Source organism: Canis lupus, chromosome 14, assembly GCF_011100685.1.
Source record: "Canis lupus familiaris isolate Mischka breed German Shepherd chromosome 14, alternate assembly UU_Cfam_GSD_1.0, whole genome shotgun sequence".
Lineage (NCBI taxonomy): Eukaryota > Metazoa > Chordata > Mammalia > Carnivora > Canidae > Canis > Canis lupus.
The window spans coordinates 741,217-766,754 of record NC_049235.1 but is presented as its reverse complement, the minus strand read 5'-3'; the positions used below and the strand labels follow the sequence as shown (position 1 = coordinate 766,754).

The 25,538-nt window shown below is 48.9% G+C and overlaps 1 protein-coding gene across 2 annotated transcripts in view; it reads left to right on the top strand.

Moving 5' to 3' along the window:
• SNAP47 (synaptosome associated protein 47) overlaps positions 1 to 24,935 on the top strand; it is a 45,853-nt gene extending 20,918 nt beyond the window's left edge. For both annotated transcript variants that reach the window (XM_038556451.1, XM_038556450.1), the window contains 3 exons: positions 6,765 to 7,255; positions 13,519 to 13,643; positions 23,998 to 24,935. In XM_038556451.1, coding sequence (XP_038412379.1) covers positions 6,765 to 7,255; positions 13,519 to 13,643; positions 23,998 to 24,144 — 763 coding nt within the window. In that variant the 3' untranslated portion in view covers positions 24,145 to 24,935. The remainder of the gene's footprint in view (positions 1 to 6,764; positions 7,256 to 13,518; positions 13,644 to 23,997) is intronic.
• The last annotated feature ends 603 nt before the right edge of the window (positions 24,936 to 25,538 follow it).

Here is a 25,538-nt window from a genome sequence, read left to right as displayed (position 1 = left end):
TGCACTCAGGTAGTGGGAACTCCACCAATCTTTTTCAAGATTGTTTTGGCTATTCTGGGTCCCTTGCATTTCTGTATGAATTTTAGGATCAACTAGCTAGTTTCTGCACAAGAGCTAGCTGGGATTTTGATAGAAATTGGATAGAATCTGGAGCAGTTTTGCCATCCTAGCAATGTAATTATTAGTGTATAAAAACACTTAAATCTGCTATTTTATTTTTTGATACTTATTCCCTCTGTTCATTTCTTTTCTCCCCCCTGCCTCCTGTAGGTTACCTGAATATTATTTCAGATTGCATTGTGACTTACCTACACTGTTTTGAATGTTATCTCCTTACATAGATTCTTCATCTTCATCGCTCTCAGTATTACATTATATATGCATAATTGGTTCCAGGGTGCTGGTGGTTGGCATTTTACCAGATTGAGGACTATGTAGAAACCTAACCTGTCTTTATGTCTTTATGTCGCTTTACCCTGCCTGATTCATAGAAAGGATGTATAAGTTAATTATCTCTTGACTTCGTTTGCCTACTTGAGAACCACATCAGTGTTGTAATTTTTACTTCAAATGCCATACATATTTTAGCCAGCTCAAGAGGAAAAAAAAAGTCTGTTTTATTTCCCTATATTTTTACTCTGTTTTTCTACCCTCCTTCCTGATGTTCCAGGATTCCTGCCCTCAGTGATTCCTTTCTGATTCATCCATTTCTTTGAGACATTCTTTTAGGGCACACCTACTAGCAGCAGTTTCTTTGTGGGTTTTCTTCCTCTGAGAATAATTAAATTTCCTCTTTATTCCTGAAGAAAAGTTTCACTCAATATGGAATTTTGAAGTGACAGTTCTTTTCTTGGAGCACTGAAAACCATTGTGCCACTTCTTTCCAGCCTCCATGGTTTCTGACAAGCATGTTATCATTGGAATTGGTTTCCTCCTGTAGGTGAATCTCTCCTACTGCTGTCAAGATCTTTTGTCTATTTAACATCAGTTCACAGTAATTTTTTTGATTTTATGCTATGTGGGTCTAATGAGGTTTTATTTTTTTGAATCTATGGGCTTATATATTTTTGCTTGATTTGGGAAATGGTCAGATTTGTTTGAACGGTTTTCTGGCCCTACCCTCTCTCTCTCCTCCAGCTGGAGTACTGGTGATACGAATGTTCAGTTTTGGGTTTGTTGTCATTGTTTTTAGTATTTTTCTCTCTGTTGTTCGCATGGGTAATTTCTATTCTTTGATCTTTAATTTCATGGATTCTTTTATCATCTCATGCAGCAGTTTACATCTACCCATTTTTTATATCAGTTATTATATTTCTAAGTTCAAAAATTCCCAGGTACTTTATTGTTTCTTCTGTTTCTCTGCTAAGACTTTCTGGTTCTTAATCTATTTCCAGCATGTCCATAATAGCTTATGGAAATACTTTTATGACAGTGCTTTAGAATCTTTGTCGAGTAAGTCCATCGTTTCATCCTAGTTTTGGCATTTGCTTACGTTTTTAATCTCAGTGGAGATTTTCCTGGTTCTTGGCATTGTAAGTAATTCTTCATTGTATCTTGGACATTTTGGGTATTAAGACTCTGGATATTATTTTTCTGTTTTTGCAGAGCTTTCCCTGACATGGCATCCCAGGAGTAAGAAGCTGATTCCTCTTGGGGTGCCTGGGTGACTCCGTCCATTAAGTGTCCAACTCTTGATCTTGGCTCAGGTTGTGATCACAGGCTTGTGAGATCAAGTCCCACATTCAGCTCCATGGTGAGTGTGGAGCCTGCTTGAGATTCTCTCCCTCCCTCCTCCACTGTCTGTCTTTCTCTCAAAAAAAAAAAAAAAAAAAAAAAAAAACTGATTCCTCTTACTGCCATGTGAGGGTCAGAGCCCTCATTTCCCCATTTGGCCCTTGTTCGTGCCTTGGGGTAGGTACAGACACCTGTTGCTGCTGGCTGGGAGTGGGATTTTTTGCTTCTTCACCACTGTGCCCTAGCTGGGAGAATTAGGGAGGTCTTGTTACCGTCCCCCTCTACGGACTGGTAAGGTTTCCCTTGTTGCCCCTGGCCTTTCATGTGGTGTTCTCTACCACCATCCCACTTAGGGGAAGGAACCCTAGTGCAGCCAGGTAATGGTGGATGTCGAGGTGGCTCAGGTACCTTTTCTGACACTGTTCCAGTTAGGGGAAGGCATCCATGCCCCTTTTTTTGCATTGAAGTTTAGTTGACAATGTTCCATTAATTTCAGATGTATGTTGTAGTGATTTGGCAAGTTTATACTTAATGCTATGCTCACCACACATGTAACTACCATCTGTCACCAGAGACACTAGTACAATACCATTGACCATATTCCCTATGCTGTGCCTTTCGTCCCCATGACTTATTCATTCCATAACTGGAAGCCGGTAATACCCCATCCCCTTCATCCATTTTGCCCCTTCCCCAGGCCCCATCCCCTTCAGCAGCCAACAGTTCTCTGTATTTACAGGTCTGTTTCTGCTTTTTTGTTTGTTTTATTTATTTGCTTATTCTACATATAAGTGAAGTCATGTAGTGTTTGTCTTTCTGTCTTATTTCACTCAGCATAATACACTCTAGCTCCATCCACATTGTTACAAATGGCAAGGTTTCGTTCTTTTTTGTGACTAAGTAATATTCCTGTGTGTGTGTGTGTGAGAGCGCGCGCTTCATTATTCATTCATGTATGGAGACCCTTGGGTTGTTTGGCTACATAGTTTGGCTACAGTAAACATAGGGGTGCATATATCTTTATCGCTAGTGTTTTTATTTTCTTTAGGTAAATACCCAGTAGTGGAATTATTGGATCATATGGCAATTCTATTTTTAATTTTTGAGGACCCTCCATACTGTTTTCCAGAGTGCCTGCACCAGTTTGCCCACCAACTGTATAAGAGGGTTCCCCTTTCAACACATCCTCACCAACACCTGTTGTTTCTGTGTTGTTAATTTTAGCCATTCTGACAGGTATGAGGTGATATCTCTCTTTTTTATATAATAAATTTATTTTTTATTGGTGTTTAATTTGCCAACATACAGAATAACACCCAGTGCTCATCCCGTCAAGTGGCCCCCTCAGTGCCCGTCACCCATTCACCCCCACCCCCCGCCCTCCTCCCCTTCCACCACCCCTAGTTCGTTTCCCAGAGTTAGGAGTGTTGTGGTTTTGGTTTGTATTTCCCTGATGGTGAGTGATGTTTAGATCTTTTCACGTCTCTTGGCCACATGGATGTCTTCTTTGGAAAAATGCCTATTCAGATCCTCTGCCCATTTTTTAATTCAATTGCTTGTTTGTTTTGGTGATTAATTGTATAAGTTCTTTATATATTTTGGATATTAATCCCTTATCAGATGTATCATTTGCAAATATCTTTTTCCATTCAGTAGGTTGGCTTTTTGTTTTGTCAGTGATGATTTCCTTTGCTGTGCATAAGCTTTTTTTTTTTTTAAGATTTTATTTATTTATTAATGAGAGACAGAGAGAGAGAGACAGAAACATAAACAGAGGGAGAAGCAGGCTCCCTGTGGGGAGCCCGATGTGGGACTCAATCCAAGGACCCGAGGATCACGACCTGAGTCAAAGGCAGACGCTCAACTGCTGAGCCACCCAAGTGCCCAGTATAGAAGATTTTTATTTTGATGTAGTCCCAACAGTTTGTTTTCACTTTTGTTTCCATTGCCTAAAGAGACAGTTCCGTATGTTACTAAGGCTAAAGTCCAGGCAATTACTATATACGTTTTCTTTTAGGAGCTTTATGGATTCAAGTCCCATATTTAAGCCATTAATCTATTTTGAGCTTATTTTTGTGTGTGGTGTAAGAAAGAGTCCTGTTTCATTCTTTTGCATGTGGCTGTCTAGTTTTACCAACACCATTGTTGAAAAGACTGTCCTTTCCCTGTTGTATATTCTTGCCTCTTTTGTCATAGATTGACCATGAAAGTGTGGATGTGCTTCTGGGCTTTCAATTCTTTTCCTTTGATCTGTGTGTGTTTTTGTGCCAGTACTGTACTGTTTGATAACTACAGCTTTGTAGTATATCCTGAAATCTGGGATTATGATACCTCCAGCTTTGTTCTTATTTCTCAAGATCACTTTGGCTAGTTGAGGTTTTTTGTGGTTCCATACAAATTTTATAATTACTTTTTCTAGCTCTGTGAAAAATGCATTTGGTATTTTGAAAGGGATTTCATTAAATCTGTAGATTGTGTTAGGTAGTATGGACATTTTAACAATATTAATCCTTCCAATCCATGAGCATAGTATTTATTTCCATTTGTTTGTGTCATGTTCAGTTTATCAATATCTGATAGGTTTCAGAGTACAAGTGTTTCACTTCCTTGGTTAAATTTAACCCTAAGGTATTTATTATTTTTGGTACATTTATAAATGGGATTTTGCCAAATTTCTCTTGCTGCCAGTTTGTTATGAGTATTCATATTCTTTTTCCTTTTTTTACGATTTGATTTATTTATTTAACTGAGAGACAGCATGAGCACAAGCAGGGGGAAGCAGAGGGCAGAGGAAGAAGCAGACTCCCCACTGAGCAGAGAGCCAGGTGCAGGGCTTAATCCCAGGACCTTAGGATCATGTCCTAAGCCAAAAGCAGGCGCTTAACCAACTGAACCACCAGCTACCCTGTGTATTCATATTCTTAAACTACTTCTTGCTTCAATTTTAGAAGGTTGGGTCTTTTAAATATGTTGTCTACTTACTGTTGTCCCAATCATCAGTGTAAAGCTCGGTATGATATTCCCTAGAAGCCTTTCAAGGGCTAAAGTATCTATGGTGAAACCTCTGTTTTTATTCCTAATATTGATAATATGCATTTTCTTTGTTTTTTTCTTGATCATTTCTTGTAAGGGTTTAATTATTTTAATTACTTCGAAGAGGGGCACCTGGGTGGCTCAGTGATTGAGCATCTACCTTTGGCTCAGGGCATTATACTGGGGTCCTGGGATCAAGTCCCACATCGGGCTCCCCGCAGGGAGCCTGCTTCTCCCTATGCCTGTGTCTTGCTTCTCTTTGTGAGTCTCTCATGAACAAATAAAATCTTTTTTTTTTTTTTTTTAAGATTTTACTTATTTATGCATGAGAGACACACAGACACAGAGACACAGGAGACAGAGAAGCAGGCTCCATGCAGGGAGCGCGACTTGGGACTTGATCCTTGGTCTCCAGGACCAGGCCCTGGGCCGAAGGTGGCGCTAAACCGCTGAGCCACCGAGGCTGCCCTCATGAATAAATAAAATCTTTAAAAAATAATAAAATTACTTCAAAGAACCAACTTTTGGCTTTGTTCATTTTTTCTTTTTTCAATTTCATTGATTTCTGCTTTTGCTTCTTCTTTGGGTTTAATTTATAACTTTTTGCAACAGAAGCTTAAGTCACTTATTTTAAACCTAAGAAGTTTTCAAATGCGTGCATTGAGAGCCATAAATTTTACTCAAGACTGCTCCATTTGCATCCAGCCATTTCCTGCGTATTATTTGGTTTTATTCATTTCAGATATTTTCTGATTCCCTTTATTTAGAATTGTGCTTAATCTCCAAATATTTGAGGATTTTCTACTAATCTGTTATTTCATTTCTTTGGGGACAGAGGGTACGCTCTGTAGGATTTCAATACTTGAAATTTATTGAGATGTGTTATGGTCTTTTTCTTAATCTTCTGAGTACACTTTAAAAGAGTGTACATTCAGCAGTTGGGTGATGTTTCAATAAATATCAGTCAGGCTGAGTGGATTAAATAGTGTTTATATTCTTATTAATCATTTTTGTCTTCTTGCTGTGTTAATTATGGAGGAAAACATATTAAAATCTACAACTGTGATTATCTATTTCTCCTTTTAGTTTTGTTAATTTTTGCTTAATGAATTTTGAAATTTTGTTAGATATATGTTTTAGAATTGTATTTTTTTTTCAAATTGACTCTCTTACTATTATGCATTGCCTGTCTTTATTCCTGATAACACCCCTTATCTTAGAGTTTACTTTTGGCACAATCTATCTTTTTCCCAATCCATTTGCTTTTGATGTGTCTGTGTCCTTATATTTCAGCGTCTCTTGTGAACAAGATATAGCTGTAGTTTATTGGTTTATGTCTTTAATCCAGGATGACAATACACCTTTAAATTAGAGGATTTAGTCTATTTATGTTTAGTATAATTACTAATATGGCTGAGTCTAACTCTACCATCTTGATATTTATTTTTTGTTTATATCATTTGGTCCTTCTTCCTTTGCTTTTCCTTTCCTGCTTCCATTTTTTTCAGCACAAGGTAGATCTCTTGGTGTTATTTGCAGTTATTTTATAGTGTTGCCATCCACTGTGGTAGCCACTAGCCACATGTAGTTAAGTTTAAAATCAGTCCCTTATTATATCAGCCACACTCCAGGGACCCAGTAGCCACATGTGCTTGTTACCACATTAGACAGGACAGATTCCTGCAGATTGAGGTCAGGATTTATTTTGAGTCAGAATTAGCTAGGGCCCAGGGTGAAAAGGGCAACATTTCTAGTCAGAAGATGTGTGTTTCTGTTGTGTGTTTACTATTGACGGCTTTGTAGTCTGTAAGCCTAAGAGATCTGCTCTTAGCCTCAGTTTTCTTTTCTAAAACACGCAGGTAGTAATTCCTGCTCTTTGCTTCATGGTGTGCTTGTGGAAAAGAACACTATAAAATGGTTAGCTGCTTTATGAACCCTAAGGCAGTTTTGAAGAAAACATTCAAACTCAGTTAACTGTGTTTCGTTTGGTCTTTTAGGTTGCTGACGGAGCTGGAGTCCCCTTCTTGGTGGCCATTTAGTTCCAAGCTTTGGAAGATGCCAGCAGAAACAAACCCCAAGGAAAGCACCTCAATGGCTAGTCCCAAAGTTCTTGGAAAAGAAGGGGTAGTGGTCCGAATTCCTGCTGTTATCTCCCAGGGGAATGCATCTCATGTTAAAGCAGGAAGTCTCACCATCCTTGTGTCTGGGTTGGAAATCCATGACTCCTGTTCTTTGCTCATGCACAGATTCGAAAGAGAAGATATAGATGACATTAAGGTTCACACGCCTTATGAGATTAGCATCCGACAGCGGTTCATTGGGAGGCCAGACATAGCTTATCGCCTGATATCTGCCAAGATGTCAGAGGCTATCCCCATTTTGGAGGTGCAGTTCAGCAAGAAGATGGAGCTGTTAGAAGATGCCTTGATGCCCAGAAGTGCCAGATCGTCTTCCCCAATAGAGAAGGGCTGCTCAGTCTGGCAGGCGGGTAAGTGAGCGTTGGCATTTGGAGTGTGCCTCCTTCTCCAAACTTGCAGTCAGAACGTAGCATGCCTGGGGTACACTGTTCACTTGTGTCACTTGGAGCAGCTGCTGATTTCTCTGCAGCAGTGACTGTCCATGTGTTTGTGAATGAAAACAACTTAGTACTTGCCATCTCAGAGTGTGTAAATCCCAGAGCTCAGGTTTATCACCCACTGAGTGCTATGTGGGTTTCCCCGGAGGGCAGGAGGGCTTGATGGCCCTTTCAGATCAGAGGCAGGCTCCAAGTTAGGCATTTCCCCCTTTCCTCTGTGTGACCGGCCTGCCCTGGCAGGCATCCAGTCCCTCCACCCCTGACCTCAGCCTCAATCAGGGTCATCTCAGCCTGCCTTCTGGGTACCTGTTTAAGAAATCAGAATCTCTGAGAACTGCAGCATAGTTTTTGTAGGTTTGCAGGCCTCCCCTAGTGGGGAGTGTGTGGCATTGGGCGTGGCCCTGGAGGTTGAGAGAGTCCCAGGTCCAAGCCCCAGCCTTGCCTGGGGCAGCCTGGGGTCATCTGACTTGTCAGTTTGCCATCCAGATGGTGTCAGGTAGCATCTCGCTGGTGCCTTTATTTTCATGTCTATCATTGATTGTGATGTGGAACATCTGACGCTCCTTATTTGCTTTCTGGCTTCACACATTTTTCTCTGTGGATTGTGTGGCTTTGTTGTTGTTGTTGTTGTTGTTGTTGTTTTCCACTGTGCTGTTTATTTTTTGTGATTTGTAGGAGCTCCTCACATGTAGGTTTGCATCCTTTCTTGGCTCTAGAGGCTACCAGTACCTCTGCCAGACCGTCATTCTCCGTTACAGAAATCCTTAATTTTGCTATGGTCTAATCTAGCATTTTTCCTATTAAGTTTGTTTTAGAGCCCAGCTAAAGAAATCCCAAAGTCATAAAATACCATATTTCTTAATGCTAGCATTATAGGTGACCTGTGTCTGCATTATAATGATTTTTCTAACAGCCTAGTAGTCTCTTCTTATTAACTTTGATTGCCGGACATCTGTTACAGTTAGAGAAGTGTTTGTTACGGTTCTGGTTTCTTTTTGCTCTGAAGTGATTGATTTCAGCACTAATATGTAACCTGTTTCCCTAACACATGAACATTTCTAGATGGCTTCAAGTTTCAAAAGAAATATACCTGAAGATAGATCTGGTCCCATAAGCACCAAAATGTAAAAACTTCATTTAAAAACTTATTTCCTTAGCATTTCCAGATTTTTCTTTGGCCCCTCTCTCAAGGCAGGACTGAGAAGGGTGGGCAATGCCACGAGCCTAAGACTCTGAGCAGGTCAGGCCGTTGGCCACCCCTTGCCCCCACACTGCTGTTTTCCTGTGGGAGGGGCCAGGCAGTGGGAGGAAGAGACTCAGGGCTTCTGGGTCCCAATGCAGAGTGCCTCCAGCCATTGCTTCTGCTGCTGCTGAACCAGAACTCCCTGCGCCAGGCGTAGTGCCAGGCACCCACAGTCCCTGTTCTCATGGAGCTCCGCCTGGTGGTTTCAGAGAAGGGGCATGGCACAGAATGTCCCATGTAGGGGGCAGCTGTGAGCACACGTGGCACAGAGTGTGGCACTGTGCAGGGGAGAAGAGGCTTGCTGGGCCCTGACCCCACGTGTCCAGGTGCAGACAGGGCTGGAGGGGAAAAGGAGGTGCATGCCAGGGCCTCTGTGGCCGTCGTCTGGCTGCAGGAAGCTAGGTGAGTACAGACTCCGCAGGGCCCGCCCTCAGGAAGGGTACAGGCCAAGGCTGCTGACCACAGGCCGAATGTCTTCTTCCTCAGGGAAGCCACAGACAGTTTCCCTCACCTAAAGTCAGCTGGGGCTGGGCCTCCACCACCTCTGCAGACACCTTCCCAGCAACACCTAGATTCGGGGTGGCTCGCATGACGGGGTGTGTGGCCTCGCCTGTCACAGTCAGGGACTGTGTGTGTGGAATGAGTGGAACCACAACCAGGATGACATATGGGTTTTCATCCTGCGCTCAGCCCACTTCAGCCTCTGGCTGGGTTCCCGCAGGAGGTCTGCGTCTGCACGGAGCAAGAGGGGCCGTCCTCCCGTGGTGAGGCCACCCCATCCCAAGGAGTTTATGCAGAGGGGAGCTGGGGAAGAGGCCAGCATGTGGGCTTGTGAGCAGCACCATGTCTGGCTTGCTGGGACCTCTGCAGGAGGCCTGGGCAGCCCTCTCTGTCGCCCCTGATGGTGTTTGCCAGCACCTGTGTTTTCACTGTCCCAGGGTGGAAAGTACAGAAGCAGTGGAGGTGGAAACCATGACTTGACATCTCAGAAATGTACTCCTCTTCTCCAGGAGCAGTGTTGGTAGAACGGGTGACCAGCAGGTGGCAGCGTCACCACAGCACCCATGTTTGCCTGGAGTCCCTGTCTGGAAGAACTTTCCAGAGACCTCCAGTCATGTGAAGTGCCGGTGGCCCAGCCAGCAGCCAGCCACAGCGGTCTCCTGGGCTTCGGGGGTGGGGAATGACACAGGGAATGCCCCCTGGGGCGAAGCCATGCAGAGTCCATGTGTGTTCACACAGCATCTTTAAAGGACTCTTTACGTCCTGGAGTATTTCAGACATGAGGAGGAGCTAGGAGGCTGGTACAGACCCCGATATTCCCCTGCCTTGCCATTCTCATCGTCACAGCGCACACGCATGTGTGCATACAGCATCACTCTGTGAAGTCTCAGTTCTGTCCAGGTTCTCTCGCACTCACTGTCCAGAACCGCATCTGGAACCCTCGTGCTGGGGGGCGACTCCCTGGGCCCCCCTGGCCCTGACGGTCTTGACGGCCTGTAGGAGTGCTGCCGAGGTTTCCTATGTCTCCCAGTTGTGCTTCACCCGTGTTTTCTCAGGGTCCTGGGGTAATGGGTTTCAGGAAGATGACTTCAGAGCATAGCCCACGCGTGGCCTTTTATCTTTTTGGTACTTATTTTTGTCTCTGTTGTTTGCTGACTGCCATATTCTGAGAGAAGCCTTCTCTGGCCCCCTGATTAAGAGACCTCCAGTTACCTGCCCTACACTTGCTCTCGGCACTGCTACCCTCTGGTTGGCTGTTGTGCTTTCACACTGGGGCATGCGCTCTGTCCTCACCAGACACAAGTTGTCTCTTCATGACCACGTCTCCAGCACCCAGAAGAGGCCCGGGCATCCAGGGCCACACGTCTGTGAGACAGTAATACATGTCTGGGGCACTGATACCCAGTGCAGGACTACTCATTGAAGACTTGGGCTTCAGACAGTGGAGTTCAGTGCCAGGACGTGGCACCACACTGACCACAGGCACACCCCCCACCCGCATGGTCACTAGGACGCAGGCACCACGCTGACCACTCGCAGACCTCCATTGGGTACTTAGAAATGGGCACCCCTTGACCCCAGCCGACCCCCTGGGAGCTGTGTGGCTCTCACACACTTGATCTCTTTCCAGGAGCCCCAGGTCCACGCTGTGCACTGTGTAGGTTTGAACATTTGCCAGTAAGTGGCTTTGGCTGTAGGCAGTTGGGATTGCTTACTCGCTCTCCGTTTCAGCTCTCAGCTCTGTGAAGGGCGTGGGCATTTTGTGATGTTTGTAGGGCTTCCCACCCCAGTTGTGTATGCTTCTGGGGCTGTCCCTGTGTAGAGTAGGTGTTTCCTTCCCTGTGTCACTGATGAGGCTTTTGGGTCCCAGGGACAAGGAGGAAAATCTGCCCGTGGCCAGATGGGCTTGGAGGGGTTCTTCTGTTCTTGGGGCAGGGCCGGTGGTTCTTGCTCTGAATCCCCAGTGAGGCCGGGATCTGAGGCCAGGGTCTGCGTCTGTACGTCAGGGGGACTGGAGTCCGCAGCTGCCCATACCAGCCCAGCTGTCGTTCCTGGAAAGTGAAATCATCCCTAAGTTCCCTTGAAGCTGGAACAATTTGTGCTGATTTTGTTTAACTGTGGTAAGTGATGACTTTAGAGGCAGAACCATTGTATACTGAAGTTGATTCTTTTTCGAAGATATTTCAAGGCATTGAAGAAACTGAGTCAGTGGGTCAGGGCTCAACACAGAGCACCCAGGGTGCCGAGCTCTGTGCTAGGCGTGATCCTGCTGACCCTGCAACATGTCATAACCGACACCCCTGACTTAGTGTGTTCCGTACTGAGAAATTCGCTATTTTGGCTTTCTAGTTAAGTAAAACCCCGTTTGTTTAACATTTAAAAAATGTCAGTATGTCCCTCCCGAACATAGGGGTATTGGAATGGAAACCAGAGCGGTGCTGAAGGAGCACAAGGGTGGGCGCTGGCGTCAGAGAAGCTGTGGGGTGCAACACGTTGATACCAAAGCTGTGCAAGCTAAATGATGCCAGGACATGTGAGCGAAAGTTGCTGCTGATGGAATGGCAGAGTGGAGGACATCCGTGTATGTGATGTATTCCGGGGGGCGGGGTGCAGAGTGGGCAGAGCCAGTTGGCTGGGGACAGCGTGCCAGGGTGGTAGAACAGGAGTCCACGAGACAGTGGAGTGGAGTGGACACCAAGGAAGGAGGAGGTTCTGGGCTGAGTGAGGAGACCACTGTTTGTCATCACATCAGCACCAATGACTTGCTAACGTGTGCATGGATTGGCCTGTAAGACTAATAATAGCTGGTGGCACATGTTTGCTATTTCTGCCGTCATAGCTTCCAGCTAGCTCTGACGGCTTCTACTGCAGGCGGAACTTCTGCGGTACCTTTCCTTATGTAACATTTTAGTTGTGACACTTTAGATCACGTAAGGCCAAACAGTTGCATGCTGTGGAAAGTTCCTTACTAATTAAATCCCTTAGAAGCTGGAATAGGATGAGACTTTGGAGATTTTAGAACACAGGTTGTGAGATCAGTTTGATTGGTTGCAACCAGCTTTTATTGTTTTTGAAGAATGAACGAGAAAAGCAGACATCTGTGTGCATGGTATACAGTAAGGGCTTTGGTAAGACAGGTAGGGCCTCCTGGATGCAGCTGCGGGTGTGGCGGGTCTCCGTGGGGTGCAGTCCTCACAGGCGCTCTGCGTGGGTGCCCGCCCACTGCTTCCCGAATGCTCTCCTCTGCAGGACCTTGAGAAGCCTCTCTCGTCCCCACAGCAGCCTGCGTTTATCCTGGGTGAGGCCACGCTCCCTTTGCTTAGCCAGGCACCCCTTGGGGAGTATCACTTCGTAAGGATTACTTCGAGGACTGAGAAGAGAGGGTATTTCTGTATGTGTTGGAGGTGGCTGGTCTGTGCCCCAGAAGGAGGGGCTTGTGCAGTTGGTATATGCTGGGGATGGCTAGCTGGGCCCCTTCCCTTCCTGACAGTGCATTCATCAGGCTGCTCTGCTCGAAGGAGCCTCTGCTCACCGCCTCCAGGGTCCCCACGTCCAGGATCCTGTTGGCCCTTCTGTGCCTCCTGTTCCACAGAAGCGGAGACGCGTTCTGAGGAGTTGGTGCTGGCATCCAAACAGTGGATTCTCATCCAAATGCTGTCTGCTTTCCAGCATCCTGATACATGAACGTGACCATGCTGTGTATCCGAGGGGCCTTGTAATATGGGGAAGAACAGGCAGTAGACCTAACTGATGCCCTTCCCTGGACCCTGTGGTGCCAGGGTTTGGTGAATGTCAGCTCTCTAAATAAAGGACGGTGGCATGCAGTGGGGGGCATGCAGGGCCTCTTGAATATCACTGCATCTCCAGGCTGCCCTTCTGCTCTTCCAGGAGCCTGCCCAGGTGCGGGTGCTGGGAACACCCCTGAGCAGGGCCCAGCCACGTTTAGCACTCTGACTCACCCCCCCACCCCCACCCCAAAGTGGCCACACCACCAGCTTTGCTTGGCCGAGCCAGCCGGCCATTTCCTGTGCTCTGGGGAACCGCAGCGCTCTGTGGGCTGACGAGATGGTGCCGCAGTTTCCAGGACCATGTTTTATGTGCGTTTCACCAGGTTCCGCAAGTGGCCTGTTGGATACTCCCCATGTGTAGCCCTTTCCTGAGAGACCAAATACACAGCCAGACCTGGGACATTGTCAGTGGTGCACTCTCTAACCAGAGCAGGGTAAGGAGGCAGCTTGGGCCAGGGTCCCAGTGAGCCCAGGCAGCCCCCAGCCCAGCTCCACACAGCAGAGCTCAGGAAGATGGACCCACCACAGCTGCCAGCCCAGAGAGAGCTGATGGTCTTAAACATCACTCCCTGTGAGGTTCTGCATGTTCGTGCGTTGTTCGCACCTCCTGGAAGATGTCACTGCTGTTTGACTTTCCATTCCAGCGTCTGGACTGATGGACCGTGCCATGCCCCACGAGCCCTGCTCAGGGAGCCAGGAGGGCCCGTCACTTCAGCTGCAGAGGAGCGAGCCGCTCGTCTCTGAGGGGGACGCCCAGGAACTGAGACAGGTAATGTGCACTCCCGGCACCACGTGGTCCCTGCATGTGACATGCTTCCTCTGCCTGCCCATAGCTCCTCGCTGGGTGATGCTGGCCTCTCTTCTGCAGGGGCCTGTCACTGTGCCCCCCAGCTCTGTCTGCTTCAGTAGCTGGAGAAAGGAAAGAGCGGTGCCCATTCTGAGTCCCTGTGTTCCGTGGCACACAGACACTCCGTGCGCACAGCCCGCCTGCTGGCTGCTCTGCCTGTTGTACATGTACACGTGCAAGTATACATGTGGGCTGTGTGTGTGTGCAGGATATGCAAGCTCATATGGGCTTTCTGTGCATATACATGCGTGCATATGTGTGGTACATGTACTCGTGTGTACATGTGTGTGCTGTGCGTGTGGTGCCCTGTATGTGTTATGAGATGTACTGTGCCTGAGATGTGTACATGAGATGTACATGTACTGTGTATGTGCTATGAGACCCATCTGTGTACATTTGTGTGTTGTGACTTATAAGTGCATTTTATGTACATGTGCTCTGTGTACATGTACTGTGTGTTCATGTGTGCTATGATACCATCCATGTATACACGTGTGTGCTATTGGTGTGCTTATCTATGTCTTCATGTGTGCGTGTATTCTGCATGTATCTATGTGTCTGCTGGTGTGTGAATGTACTGGGTGTCCCAGTGTGTGCATGTACTGTGTGTATGTATGTTGTGTGTGCCACGTGTGCATGTTTTTCTGTGTGTGTGTGTGTTGTGTCTATGTGCCATGTGTGCATGTACTATGTTTGTGTGTGCCGTGTGTGTACTGTGCTTGTCTGAGCATGTCTGTGTGCATATCCTGTGCATGTTTGTGTGCTGTTTGCATGTGTCTGTGCATGCCTGCATCTGTGTCTTGTGCATGTGTGTGCTGTGTGTACATGTCTATGCATCTGTGTGCACGTCCTATGTGTGTGTCTGTGTGCAGTGTTTGCGTGTCTGCATTTCTGTGTGTGCCTGTCCTGTGCGTGTGTCTATGTGCTGTGTGTGCATGTCTGCGTGTGTGCATGTCTGCATGTGCACATCCTGTGCATGTGTCTGTGTGCTGTGTGTGCGTGTGTCTGTGTGTGTCTGTACATGTCAGCGTGTGCATGACTCCACAGGTGCACATACAACTGAGAGTACTCACTCATCCCAATGCTCTCAAGGGCTTGCCACCAGATTCTTGCCACTTTTTGTCCGGGAAGTAGAAATTTAAACAACATTTGCTAGAAATACTTTTAAATTGTCTTCCTGTGTTATTGCTGGACAGTACAGTGTTTTTTCCTTTTATTTTTGAGTAGTTTTGAAGCAGATACCGAGTGTCACCTTGTTCATCAGCATCTCAGTGCACTTCTTTAGAACATAAAAGCTGTTAAAAGCCCTCATGCTATGCTGCGCTAGCCTTGGTTTGTCAGAATCCATTGTCTCATTCAGGGAGATGTGCTTGTTGGTTTGTGAGAGAGAGAATGTGTGTGTGTGTGTGTGTGTGTGTGTGTTCAGCTCACAACCGTATGAGGCCTGTTCCAGCTGCTCAGCAAAGTGCTTCTCACTACATAGCTTCCCTCTGTCCTTTCCGTTACCTTCACAGTCTTTTTGTAGCAAAAACTCAGTTGTTTCTCTGTGGAGATTTTGGTTTGCTTCTTCCTGACTCAGTTTCCCTGGTTCATAGCTCGAAGTTTAGTCATATCCAGGCTCTGGTCTAAAGAGGTTGTGTCATCCCTGGCACCACACACTTCCACCAGGGCACATAGGAAGACCATTTGTCTTTCAAACCTGTTTTTAAAGAAAAAGGCTGGGATCCCTGGGTGGCGCAGCGGTTTGGCGCCTGCCTTTGGCCCAGGGCGCGATCCTGGAGACCCGGGATCGAATCCCACGTCGGGCTCCCGGTGCATGGAGCCTGCTTCTCCCTCTGCCTATGTCTTTGCCTCTCTCTCTCTCTCTCTCTCTCTCTGTGTGTGTGACTATCATAAATAATAAATAAAATTTAAAAAAAAATTTAAAAAAATAAAATAAAAAGAATTAAAAAAAATAAAAAAATAAAAAAAATAAAGAAAAAGGCTTACTGACATGTCAGCCTAGGCATAGCCTCCTTTAAACTTGGCCATTTCCTTTCTGGAAAAAAAGTGCTCATCTTTGCTATGGGATATTTTAAATATGCATGATTTGTCACTCTTTCCCTGGGTCTAACTTAGTCACTTTGAGTAATGACCACGGAAATGCTGCTTTCTAGCTGCGACCAGCAAATGCTGCAGGTTACCGACTGAGGTTTTTGATGCACATATTGACTCCAGAATATGGCTTCAGGACTTGAGAAACCCCCATCCTATAAGGAAACACTCCCATTCTCTTGAGAATGGATGCGAGCCCACACACCTCAGGCTGCTGGGATCTGAGACCCTTCTCCCACCCTCGTGTGAAGCTGTCCTGCCGCTGTGTCAAGACCAAGACAGGGACACAGCTTTTTGATGGGAAATGTAGGGATTTTATGTTAATTCTGGTGATGGCCATGTAGTGTGAGAAGGCCCTTCCAGTTTCACACCAGCAGCCTCTGCCCTAGAAGCCAAGATGGTAGAGGTCATGATGAAGATGCCAGCAGCTGGGAATGGAATGAGCTTCCTCACCCACCTTCCACGTGAGAGCATGTCTGTGGGGTTGGTCCTGAGCATCATCAGCAGCTTAGTGAGCCCTGTGGTGTCCGTGCTGGGAACAGCAGCTGCTGTGCTGAGTCAGGACGTTGGCCACAGGGTGGGGACGTGGTGACCCTTGAGTGGTGAGCCTGGGGAGAGCCGCTGCGGAAGAGCAGGGCTTCACACCAGCCACCGGTCCTCCTCCCTGCAGGCACCCTGGGTCCACCAGAGAACGTTTTCTGGAGGTAAAACACATGTTTCCTATTTAGAGAATTCTTAGCTGTGTAGCTGAAGCCCCAGCGTAAGTAGGAATGAGGTAAATTTCTGGGGAAAACAGAAATGCGAGAACCACTCCTCCCGTTCAGCTGTGGTTTCTGTGGCAGATGCGATTACCGTCCTTACGTGGAAATGGGTCTCGGTGACTTAGCCCACAGTGGATGCTGAGAGACGCGGCTGGTGTGGTTGCCCCAGGACAGAAGGGTTCTGCACCCTGTGCCAACTACCACTGCACGTGGGCCCCGGAGCAGCCCTCACTGCGGCGTCCACTGTCCATGGGGAGGGCCTGTGGTGGCAGCAGCCAGGCCAGGAAGCAGATTCACTGGGATAGGTTTGGCAGAGCGCCCTGAACCGTGGCTCCCATCTGAGGTGCTGACCTCTCCTCGCTCGAGCTGCTGCTTGTTTGTCACCAGATCTGTGTCCACTGCCAGGTCCATGCAGTTTGAGGTTCCGTCAGTCACCCTGCTCCCCAGACTGTCCATCCTGACCTTTCCCCCCTCTCCCCACCCAAGACCAGGATGAATAGTGAGCACTGCCAAGGGGCTCCCCTTAGGGGCTGCACTATGGACCTTTTCCATAGTGGGGGTGCGGCGTGTGGACTGGGGCGCAGGTCACGGTTCCCACAGCAGGGGGTGCAGTGTGTGAACTGGGTGGGACTTAGGTCACGGTTCCCACAGCAGGGGGGTGCAGCATGTGGACCGCGGTTCCCACAGTGGGAGTACCCTGTGTGGACTGGGGTGCAGGTCACGGTTCCCACAGTGGGGGTGCCCCGTGTGGACTGGGGCGCAGGTCACGGTTCCCACAGTGGGGGTGCCCCGTGTGGACTGGGGCACAGGTTACAGTTCCCACAGCAGGGCGTGCAGAGTGTGGACTGGGGTGCAGGTCAGGGTTCCCACAGCGGGGGGGTTATATGCTATTGTTTTCCTGGCCTGATACCAGTGCAAACACTGGCCATCACTTAGGCCCAGTTGGGCATCTGTTACTTTGTAAATTATTAACAAAGCTTCCTGAATACATCAAGCCTATGTCATCTGTTAAACCAGCAGAAGGGACTTGGTACCAGGAAAGAGGTGCTGAGTAACTTCTCACATCCATGGCAGGTGACATTTCGGGGAGCAAACGTCTATCAGGGGACCTGCCCTAGCTGGGCCGTCTGGTCCTGGCACTGGTGCGGCCCTGCTCTTGGCCCCACAGTCCCGGGTGGGCTGCACGCCTGCCCTGGCCCTGGCCCCCGCCTCTGGACAGCAAGGGCTCTGGGCAGGAGGGACCCTAGAACCCTCCACCTGCTGCACAAATGAGCACAGTGACAGGAAAGCTGACTCACAGGAGAATGTCATGCCCCACCTTATGTATTATCCATGGGTTTTCTGTACACTCTGCTGGTGAACTGCATCACTGGCAAACATGAGCTGCCACTGTGGACCCCCTCTCCAGCCTCTCTGTGGCTTCACGTGCCCTTCGTGCTCTCCTCTGGGATCCTAGACAGCCCATTGCGCTCTCACACGTTGGCTGTGGCCCCAGTCAAGAGCTGGCCCATGCTGTCTGTGGCAGTGGTGGCTCAGGTGGGGCTGGCAGGGCCCCTCACCCGCACTCAGAAAGGACAGACCTGGGCGGTGCAGATGCTTTCTGCCCCCTCCGCTGTCTCGGAAACATGAACAGGGCGGGAATGCCGGATAAGGAACCCGGGGTCTTGTCCATTGACAGGATTCCAGACGTGCCAGCGTCTGAGTGAGCATCTCCCAGGGCAGCTGCTGTGCTGTGCAGACAGAGGAGCACCAGGGCCAGGGGCAGACGACGCTTTCCCGTCTTCTCAGTCAGCCTAGACATGCCCCTGCCGTGTTAGGGGGTTTGGTCGTTTATTACTGAGTTGCCTGGCTGTTTTTTATTGTAGGGAATGTATATGGTGTAAACGTTGCCATCTCGCCCACTCTCAGTGTGTAGTTCAGTGGCACTGATCATGCGCAGAGTGCCCTGCAGTGCCACTGCCCCCAGACAGTCCCCTGCAGCGCCAGCCCCGTGCTGGCCCCTCCAGTCCTTGCTCTGTCATGTGTGTGTCCTTCCATGCTGGCCCCCCTCGCTTTGCACTGTGTTTTCAGAGCTCATCTGTGTTTCCTTTTCACAGCTGAGTGGATGGCCGACAGTTTGTGTGTCCATTCATCTGTGCCTGCAGTACGTGGTGCTGCTCTGAACATTCACACAAGAATCTGTGTGGGTCTGTGTCTGCTCCTTGGGGGCATATGCTAGCTAGGCGTGCAATTGCTCGGTCACGGGATAATTCTAGGTGTAGATTTTTGATGAGCTGCCAAACTCTTTTCCATAACGGCCATACCATTTTATGCTCCTGACGGCACGGATGTGGGGAAGTGAGTCCTCTAGCTTCATTCTTCTTTTTCAGGATTGCTCTGGCTCTTCAGGGCTCCATGCAATTCCATATGGATTTGAGCATCCGTTTTTCTGTTTCTGGGGGAATAAAAGGCTGCTGGAAATTTGATACTGCATTGAATGTGTAGGTAACTTAGGGGCGTCTTGTTGTCCTGCCATCCAGGAGCACAGCACATCCCTCATTATTTAGGTTGTCTTTAATTTCTTTCAATGCGATGTGTGGGTTTTAGGCCTTTACCTCTATTTGCTTGTGTTCTGGGCTGAGCCCTATTTGGATCCCATCGTGACCTGATAGTGGGCTGGTTTCCAGGGTCCCCCTACAGCACTGTGGGTCCTCACGTGCATGTGCCCTGACTGGACCTTGAGTTAGAGAGGCCCCTGGAGGCTGATCAGCCAACTGTGAGTGAGGGCTCTCAGGGTCTCGCAGTTAGGCTGCAGATCTTGAGGTGGGGACCGTGGTGGGGGCCTCCCTAGAAAAGAATCCTGTGCTGCTATCCACAGATAGCCCTTGGGGCCTCAAGGAATGCAGCAGAAGGGACAGGGTGGGACGTGGGGGTGGTCTGTATGTGCTGAATGTGACAGATTGTAGCCTAGAATGTTCTTTACAGCCTCCAGAGCTGTGGCTGTGCTGGAAGCCAATTTTTCCCTCTTTACCTTCTCTATAGCATATTAATGGCCCCAACTGGAAGAACTATTTGGAGTTGCAGACAGCTTGATTTATCCCAGCTCTGTTCTTAAATGGTTGCTAATTTCTCACTGCAAGAAAATTCACAGTTTTTCAGTGAGTCAGCTTAATAACAAGATCAGGGCAGACAGTCTAGCTAATACTAACCTCACTTTAGGTGCTTCGTATTAATACAGTAATACTCAGAATCCTGGAGCTTTATCATGAAGAACAACCAAACATTCTTTTCTTTCAGACCCTACATGAGGCCACCAGTACATAAAAGATGTTTTGGACACATCAAGGCCCATGCTTCCGTGCACCGCCACTCCCCTGCTGCCATTATGCAGTGATTCCACAAGGCTGGGCGCCCTGGGGTCCTGGTGGCACAGCTCGCAGCAGAGCTGGGCCTCCGACCCCCTGCTTCCCACATCTTGATGGCTGCTGTGAGGTGCATACATGGAGATGCATCTGCTTTGGTCAGCGGACCTCCTCTGCTGGATGAGCTGTTTTTCCGTTTTTATAAACAAGGTGGAAACATGTCCGTCTCTGCTCGTATCTGTGCTGCTGTCCCAAGATCTGTGGTGCCAGGAGGTAGAAGCTGTCAGGGCATGTGGCCAGAGCAGAGGAGAACGTAGTGATGTCTGCTGTGTCCTGGGGAGCACGTGGTGCCTCCTACTGCCAGCCCGGGTCACGGACACACCTGCACCCTGCCCGTGGAGAACGGAGCTTGCTGTGCAGACACAGTTGAGCACCTCTGCCCCTCCGGGCTGCAGATCGCTGAGTATTCCGGACCATGCCGGCACACATTTGTGTCTCACCTGTGCCTGTGTATTTCTTTGGAGTTTATAAAAGTCACTTTCTCCTCAGCTCAGTTGGACAGTTTCTGTGTCGGGTGGACGTGCTTGCAGAGATGGCTGGTCACCGGGCTGACTTACTGGTGTGGCAGGGGCTTGAGGCAGAGCCCAGGGACAGCCAGCTGATAGTTCAGAGGCTGGCGGCAAGACACACCGATGACTAGACAGCTTGTCATCCTGGGCCGCAGAAGTAACAACTGTGTGAAGGTCTGGCCAGACTTCCTGTTCCCCATTCTTTCCACCCCGTGTTATATGGCATGCACATGATGGCATTTAATTTCTCTCATTCATTCCTTAAAGAGAAAAACACTGGACCAGGACTTGAGGTTCCTACTTTGAAGACTTGCTCGGTGATTTTCTTTGCAGACTTGGTAGCTACGCAGATCACACGTGTTTTTGTAGTATTCATTTCAAGCGCAGTTTTGGCGGGTCAGCCGGGCTCTCCACAGGCCACAGAGGAGGGGTCTCGGTGAGACATTTTCAGAATCAGACAGTTCAACAGGAACGAGCCCGTGTTTACACAATAGACTCCATAAAATGCTCAACTTGCATAGGCACATCAGTTGGTCTTGCTCACGAAGTAAGTTGTGTGTCTGTTATCTCTGCATAGGAGGCACAGACTCCTCCCGCTGCTGCTGCCATGATAGGGAGGGGAGATGCCCACACAGGGGCTGGCATGGGGGACTGGTGCTCAGGGGGAGGGTGTGGAGATGTGCTGTGAGGATACCACTCAGCAGCTTGCTACAACTTCACATAATAGAAGACCATATCTTGTTAATAATTCGTTATATTGATTCTATTTTGAAATGATAATATTTTTATTGAATTGAGTTAAACAGGATGCGTTCAAATTAATAGCACCATTTTTTATAGGGCACCTGAATGGCTCAGTTGGAGGAGCCTGTGACTCTTGATCTTGGGGTCGTGAATTCAAGCCACATATCAGGATGTAGAGATTACTTAAATAAAAAAATGCTTACTGTTTCTACTGTTGAAAATGTGAGCATTAAAAAATTTAAAGTCACAGGTGTGGCCCTCCTTATGTGGGACCTTTGCCATAGCGTCTCAGGGCTCCAAGAGCAGGCCTGGGGCTGGTGCCCTCCTCTCACGGCTCTTTGAATGGCTTGCTGATCCCTGGCAAGGGCCCTTTTGCCTTTCTAAGGAATGTGTGGAGTTCCTGTCAGTGTCACTGGTACTGTGACACCTGTCGTCCACGAGCTCATCACACCAGGGCCACACAGTGCACACTCGCTGCAGAGCCCGGGGTCTTGCACATGTCTCTCAGCCCCGTGTGTGCAACAGTTAGTGCAAGGGTTCACAGAGACATTACATGCCCTCATTAGGGATGACTGTGGATGAGAAACCAGGAAACAGCTGCGTGGATATGCACTTCTACCCCCAGTGTCATGTCCCCAGGCCAGCGTATGGGTATGGGTATTCACACAGGTGCCACAGCATCACCAGTGGTGCTTGTCATCTAGGCTCAGGACAGGTTTTACTTTCTTCTCTGGCCCCATGTCCTGATTTTCTATCTGTGGTGTGAGTCTCGGAACAGGACAGGACAGTGGATGCCCCGCTCTGAAGGAAGCATCTGTTGCCTTGTGGCGAGGCTGCACCCGGCCATCCACACAGCTATGGTGGTGACTGCTCACAGTTCAGAGCCAGGTGGTTCTGAAGGACACTACATGGTTGACAAGGACATGGAGGTGGTGGACAGTGCATGTGGCCTCATTGCCCAGCACAAGGCAGGGGGGTGGAGGTACCACTCATGAGTGTGAAGTCAGGTATAACCAAACATGTGGCCAAGGCCAGTCTCCTCAGGGCCATAATGTGAATGTACCTGCTGGAGCAACCTCATTAGAACACTGAAAGTACAGGCCAACTGGGAGGGGTCATTGAGCAGAGAAGACGGAGCGCGAGGACCTGCCTCACACGGTGGTGATGGTGAGCAGCGACTGTTTATTATGCTGTTTGGGCCTCAGCCATATGAGGTCATAGGAACGCGATGGAAAAGACCTCCTGTATTAGGTCATCTAGCCCGTCCCTCAGAGCTGACTGACCCCACAGTATACTTTCCAGAGCTCCGTCCAGTTTTTCCAGTGACTCAGCGGCTCCCAGAGGGTGCAAAAGGCTGGTGTCTGAGCCTGCGACCTTGGGTCAGGATTTGTTCCTCCGCGCCTAGACGGAGCTCCCAGGGATGATGCTTGTGTGCAGAGATATGGGGGGTAAGTCCTGCCTCTGTCAGGAGCGCCTGTGACTGCAGATGGCCCTAGCGCTCCTCACCACCGGGTCCCTCCTGCAGCGGAGCCCTTCCAGGACTTGGCGGGGGCGCCTCACATCCCACTTTATAGTTTTCACAGCTTGTTCACATTTGTGAGCTCATTGCAGCCTCACCATTCCTGAGGAAGGAGTTGATCTTACTACACTCCAAGCCACCTCCCTGCCTCCTCCCTTCCATTCCTCCTGTATCCGATGAAGCAGCTCTCTCACAGGGTGGGCAGCACAGGGTCACTTTGTGTGAATGCATAGGGAGTGTCACGCCTTCCCCTGGGGTGCTGTGTGGTCTCCATGATGACAGTAGGTCTCAGGCTGCAGTGTCCCTGGCTGTGCCTGCGACAGTGATCTCTGTGTGCGGCGTGGTGTGGTGCCAGTAAAGTTAGATCTGGGGCCCTTCTCATGCTCACCCAGGCTGCCCACACTGACATCCGTCCCTAAGGGACAGAGGCCTTTGACATGGGGAACAGGCCCCCGGGCTCCTCTGATGATTCATGTTCTGCAGTTCCTTTGTCCTGACCTAACCAGTGATCTGAAACTTTCCCTAAAAGAGGTATTAACATTTATTGCAAGTAGTTGGTCATTAAGATCTCTCTTAAAATCTTTCCTTTTTGTTGTTACCTTGAGGATACTAAATTTTTAAATGCAGGCTCACCATGCATGTAGTTAAAGCACATTTCTCAATGCAAGTGGCCTCAGTAGGATTGCAGTAAAGTGGCTGCTCTTACCAGCGTATGAGACGTTTTGACATGTGACATGAGTCCCAAAGATGTTGGTCTCCCAGAGCCCTGGGGCCTATGCTTCCAGGCCAGCCCACCTCTTTTTACAGGGGCCCCACGGACTGTGCTTTGAGGCTGCTCCAGGCCTCGGGCTATTTGTATGTATCTGTGAAATGTTTCAAACAGGAAGAAAGGGATTTGGCTTAGTGGGTGCATACAGGTAATAGAGACAGTGGTTGGTCAGAGCCGGAGCCTGGTTGTGCCCTGAGCCAGCCCTCCCCTGCTATGTGGCTGGAACAGCAGTGCCCCGGGGCATCGTCAGGAGGGAGGGGGCTGGAGCTGGCCAGAGGGCAGGCTCCGCAGCCCTGGGGGTCAGTGCTGGTCAGCAGCAGAGCTGAGACCCAAACCCGGGATTGGAGGGCAGAGGGTTTGTCATCCCCACTGACTCACAGAATTTCCTAAGTACTGCAAAAGTGATGGAAAGAAATAGTGTCTATTTTTGAGAGCTTAAGAGAAGGCAGCCCCTCCTGCCATGTATGCTGCTCTTGCAGATCCTGAGGAAGCTGAAGAGTCTCGCACTGGACACTGAGACGGAGCTGGAGAGGCAGGATGACGTCCTGGACGGCATCACCGCAGCCATTGACCGGACCACCTTAACCATTGACAAGCATAACCAACGTACGAAGAAACTGACCTAGGACTGGATAGCAGAGAGGTGACTGGTTCTGATGACAGTGGCTTCCCTGAGGACTTTGTCCTCAACACTTGCATGCTTCCTACATAAAAATCTGGGAAGTCGTCCCAGGGGCCAGTTAGTAGGTGGAGGCCCTGTGCCAGGAGCTGTGGGCTTGCCTCAGGGTGCAGGGCTGCTGTGATGTGATTCCTGCCATAATGCAGGGAAGGGGGAGCTCCAGGAGAGGGAGGTCTGCCTGCAGATCCAGCAAGTCCCCCAAGCCCCTGCCATGGTGGCCCTGCTCCCCCACTCCCCCCAGGCCCCAGGTCCCTGCTCCCCTGTTCCCCTACTCCCCACAGGCCCCAGCTCCCCTGCTCCCCCGTTCCCCTCAGGTCCCAGTTCCCTGCTCCCCCCAGGCCTCGGCTCCCCCTTCCTACTGGAGCCCTTCAGAGGGTCCACAGTAACAGGAAGGCTCTTACCCGCACAGCTGGCTGCACCCAGTGGCTGCTTTGCATGGCCAGCATCCCCACTAGCTGAATTTTCATTCTTTCTCTGTTCTTGCTAGGTGTAAAAGGGCAATTTAAAACTCTGTGAAAGAAATGTGCTGATTTTTGAATCTGCCTCACCTCTGTGGGCTGCTCTGCATGGGCCCCTCTCATGTCACTTCGTTCCATTCTTCTCTGGAAGACGGGCCTATGTCTTTTGCTTTACTGTGACCTCCAGTACGTCTGTAGGTCTTTCTGTGAACACCTAGAATATTCTTGTCCAGTTTGTAGCCAAGTGTGAAAATAATACATACTGCACCTCTTTTAAAAAGTGTTGATTTTTTTTTCTTTAACTGCTCTATTTCTATCCAGAAACAAAAGAGAAATCATGGTTTAGAATATATTTTGAAGATGTGCAGTCATGCTGCTTTTTGCTTAGTTTTGGTGAAACTAAAACTTGGTTTTAGTGAAAGGGCCCCTCAGGGAAGGACGAGGCCAAAGTGGAGAAGTGGGAGACCCCTTCCCCTATCACAGCCAAATAGGCCACCTGCAGACTGCTTTGCAGTAGCATCCAGGAGGGCTGTGCACAGAGACGCCTTTAGGCCTTGCCAAGGTGTCCCTATCAGACTTGCACGGCAGGCCCCGTGCTGACGTTCTGGGTCCTGGACGGTTTGAAGAGTGAGTGGGCAGGCACAGTGCTAGTTTTCTAGGGATGCTAATGAAATACCATAAATGAGGGTCTCGGGACACCAAGCTCTGTCCCCTCCCAGGTCTGGAGCCCAGGAGTCTGCAGTCAAGGTGTCGTGGCCGTGCTCTCCACCTGGAGGGGCCCCAGGCATTCTGGGCTCATGACCATGTCTCCCCAGTCTCTACCTCTGTCACCACATGGTCATCTCAAATCTCCTTTTCTCATAAGGACATCTGGCTCGTCCTG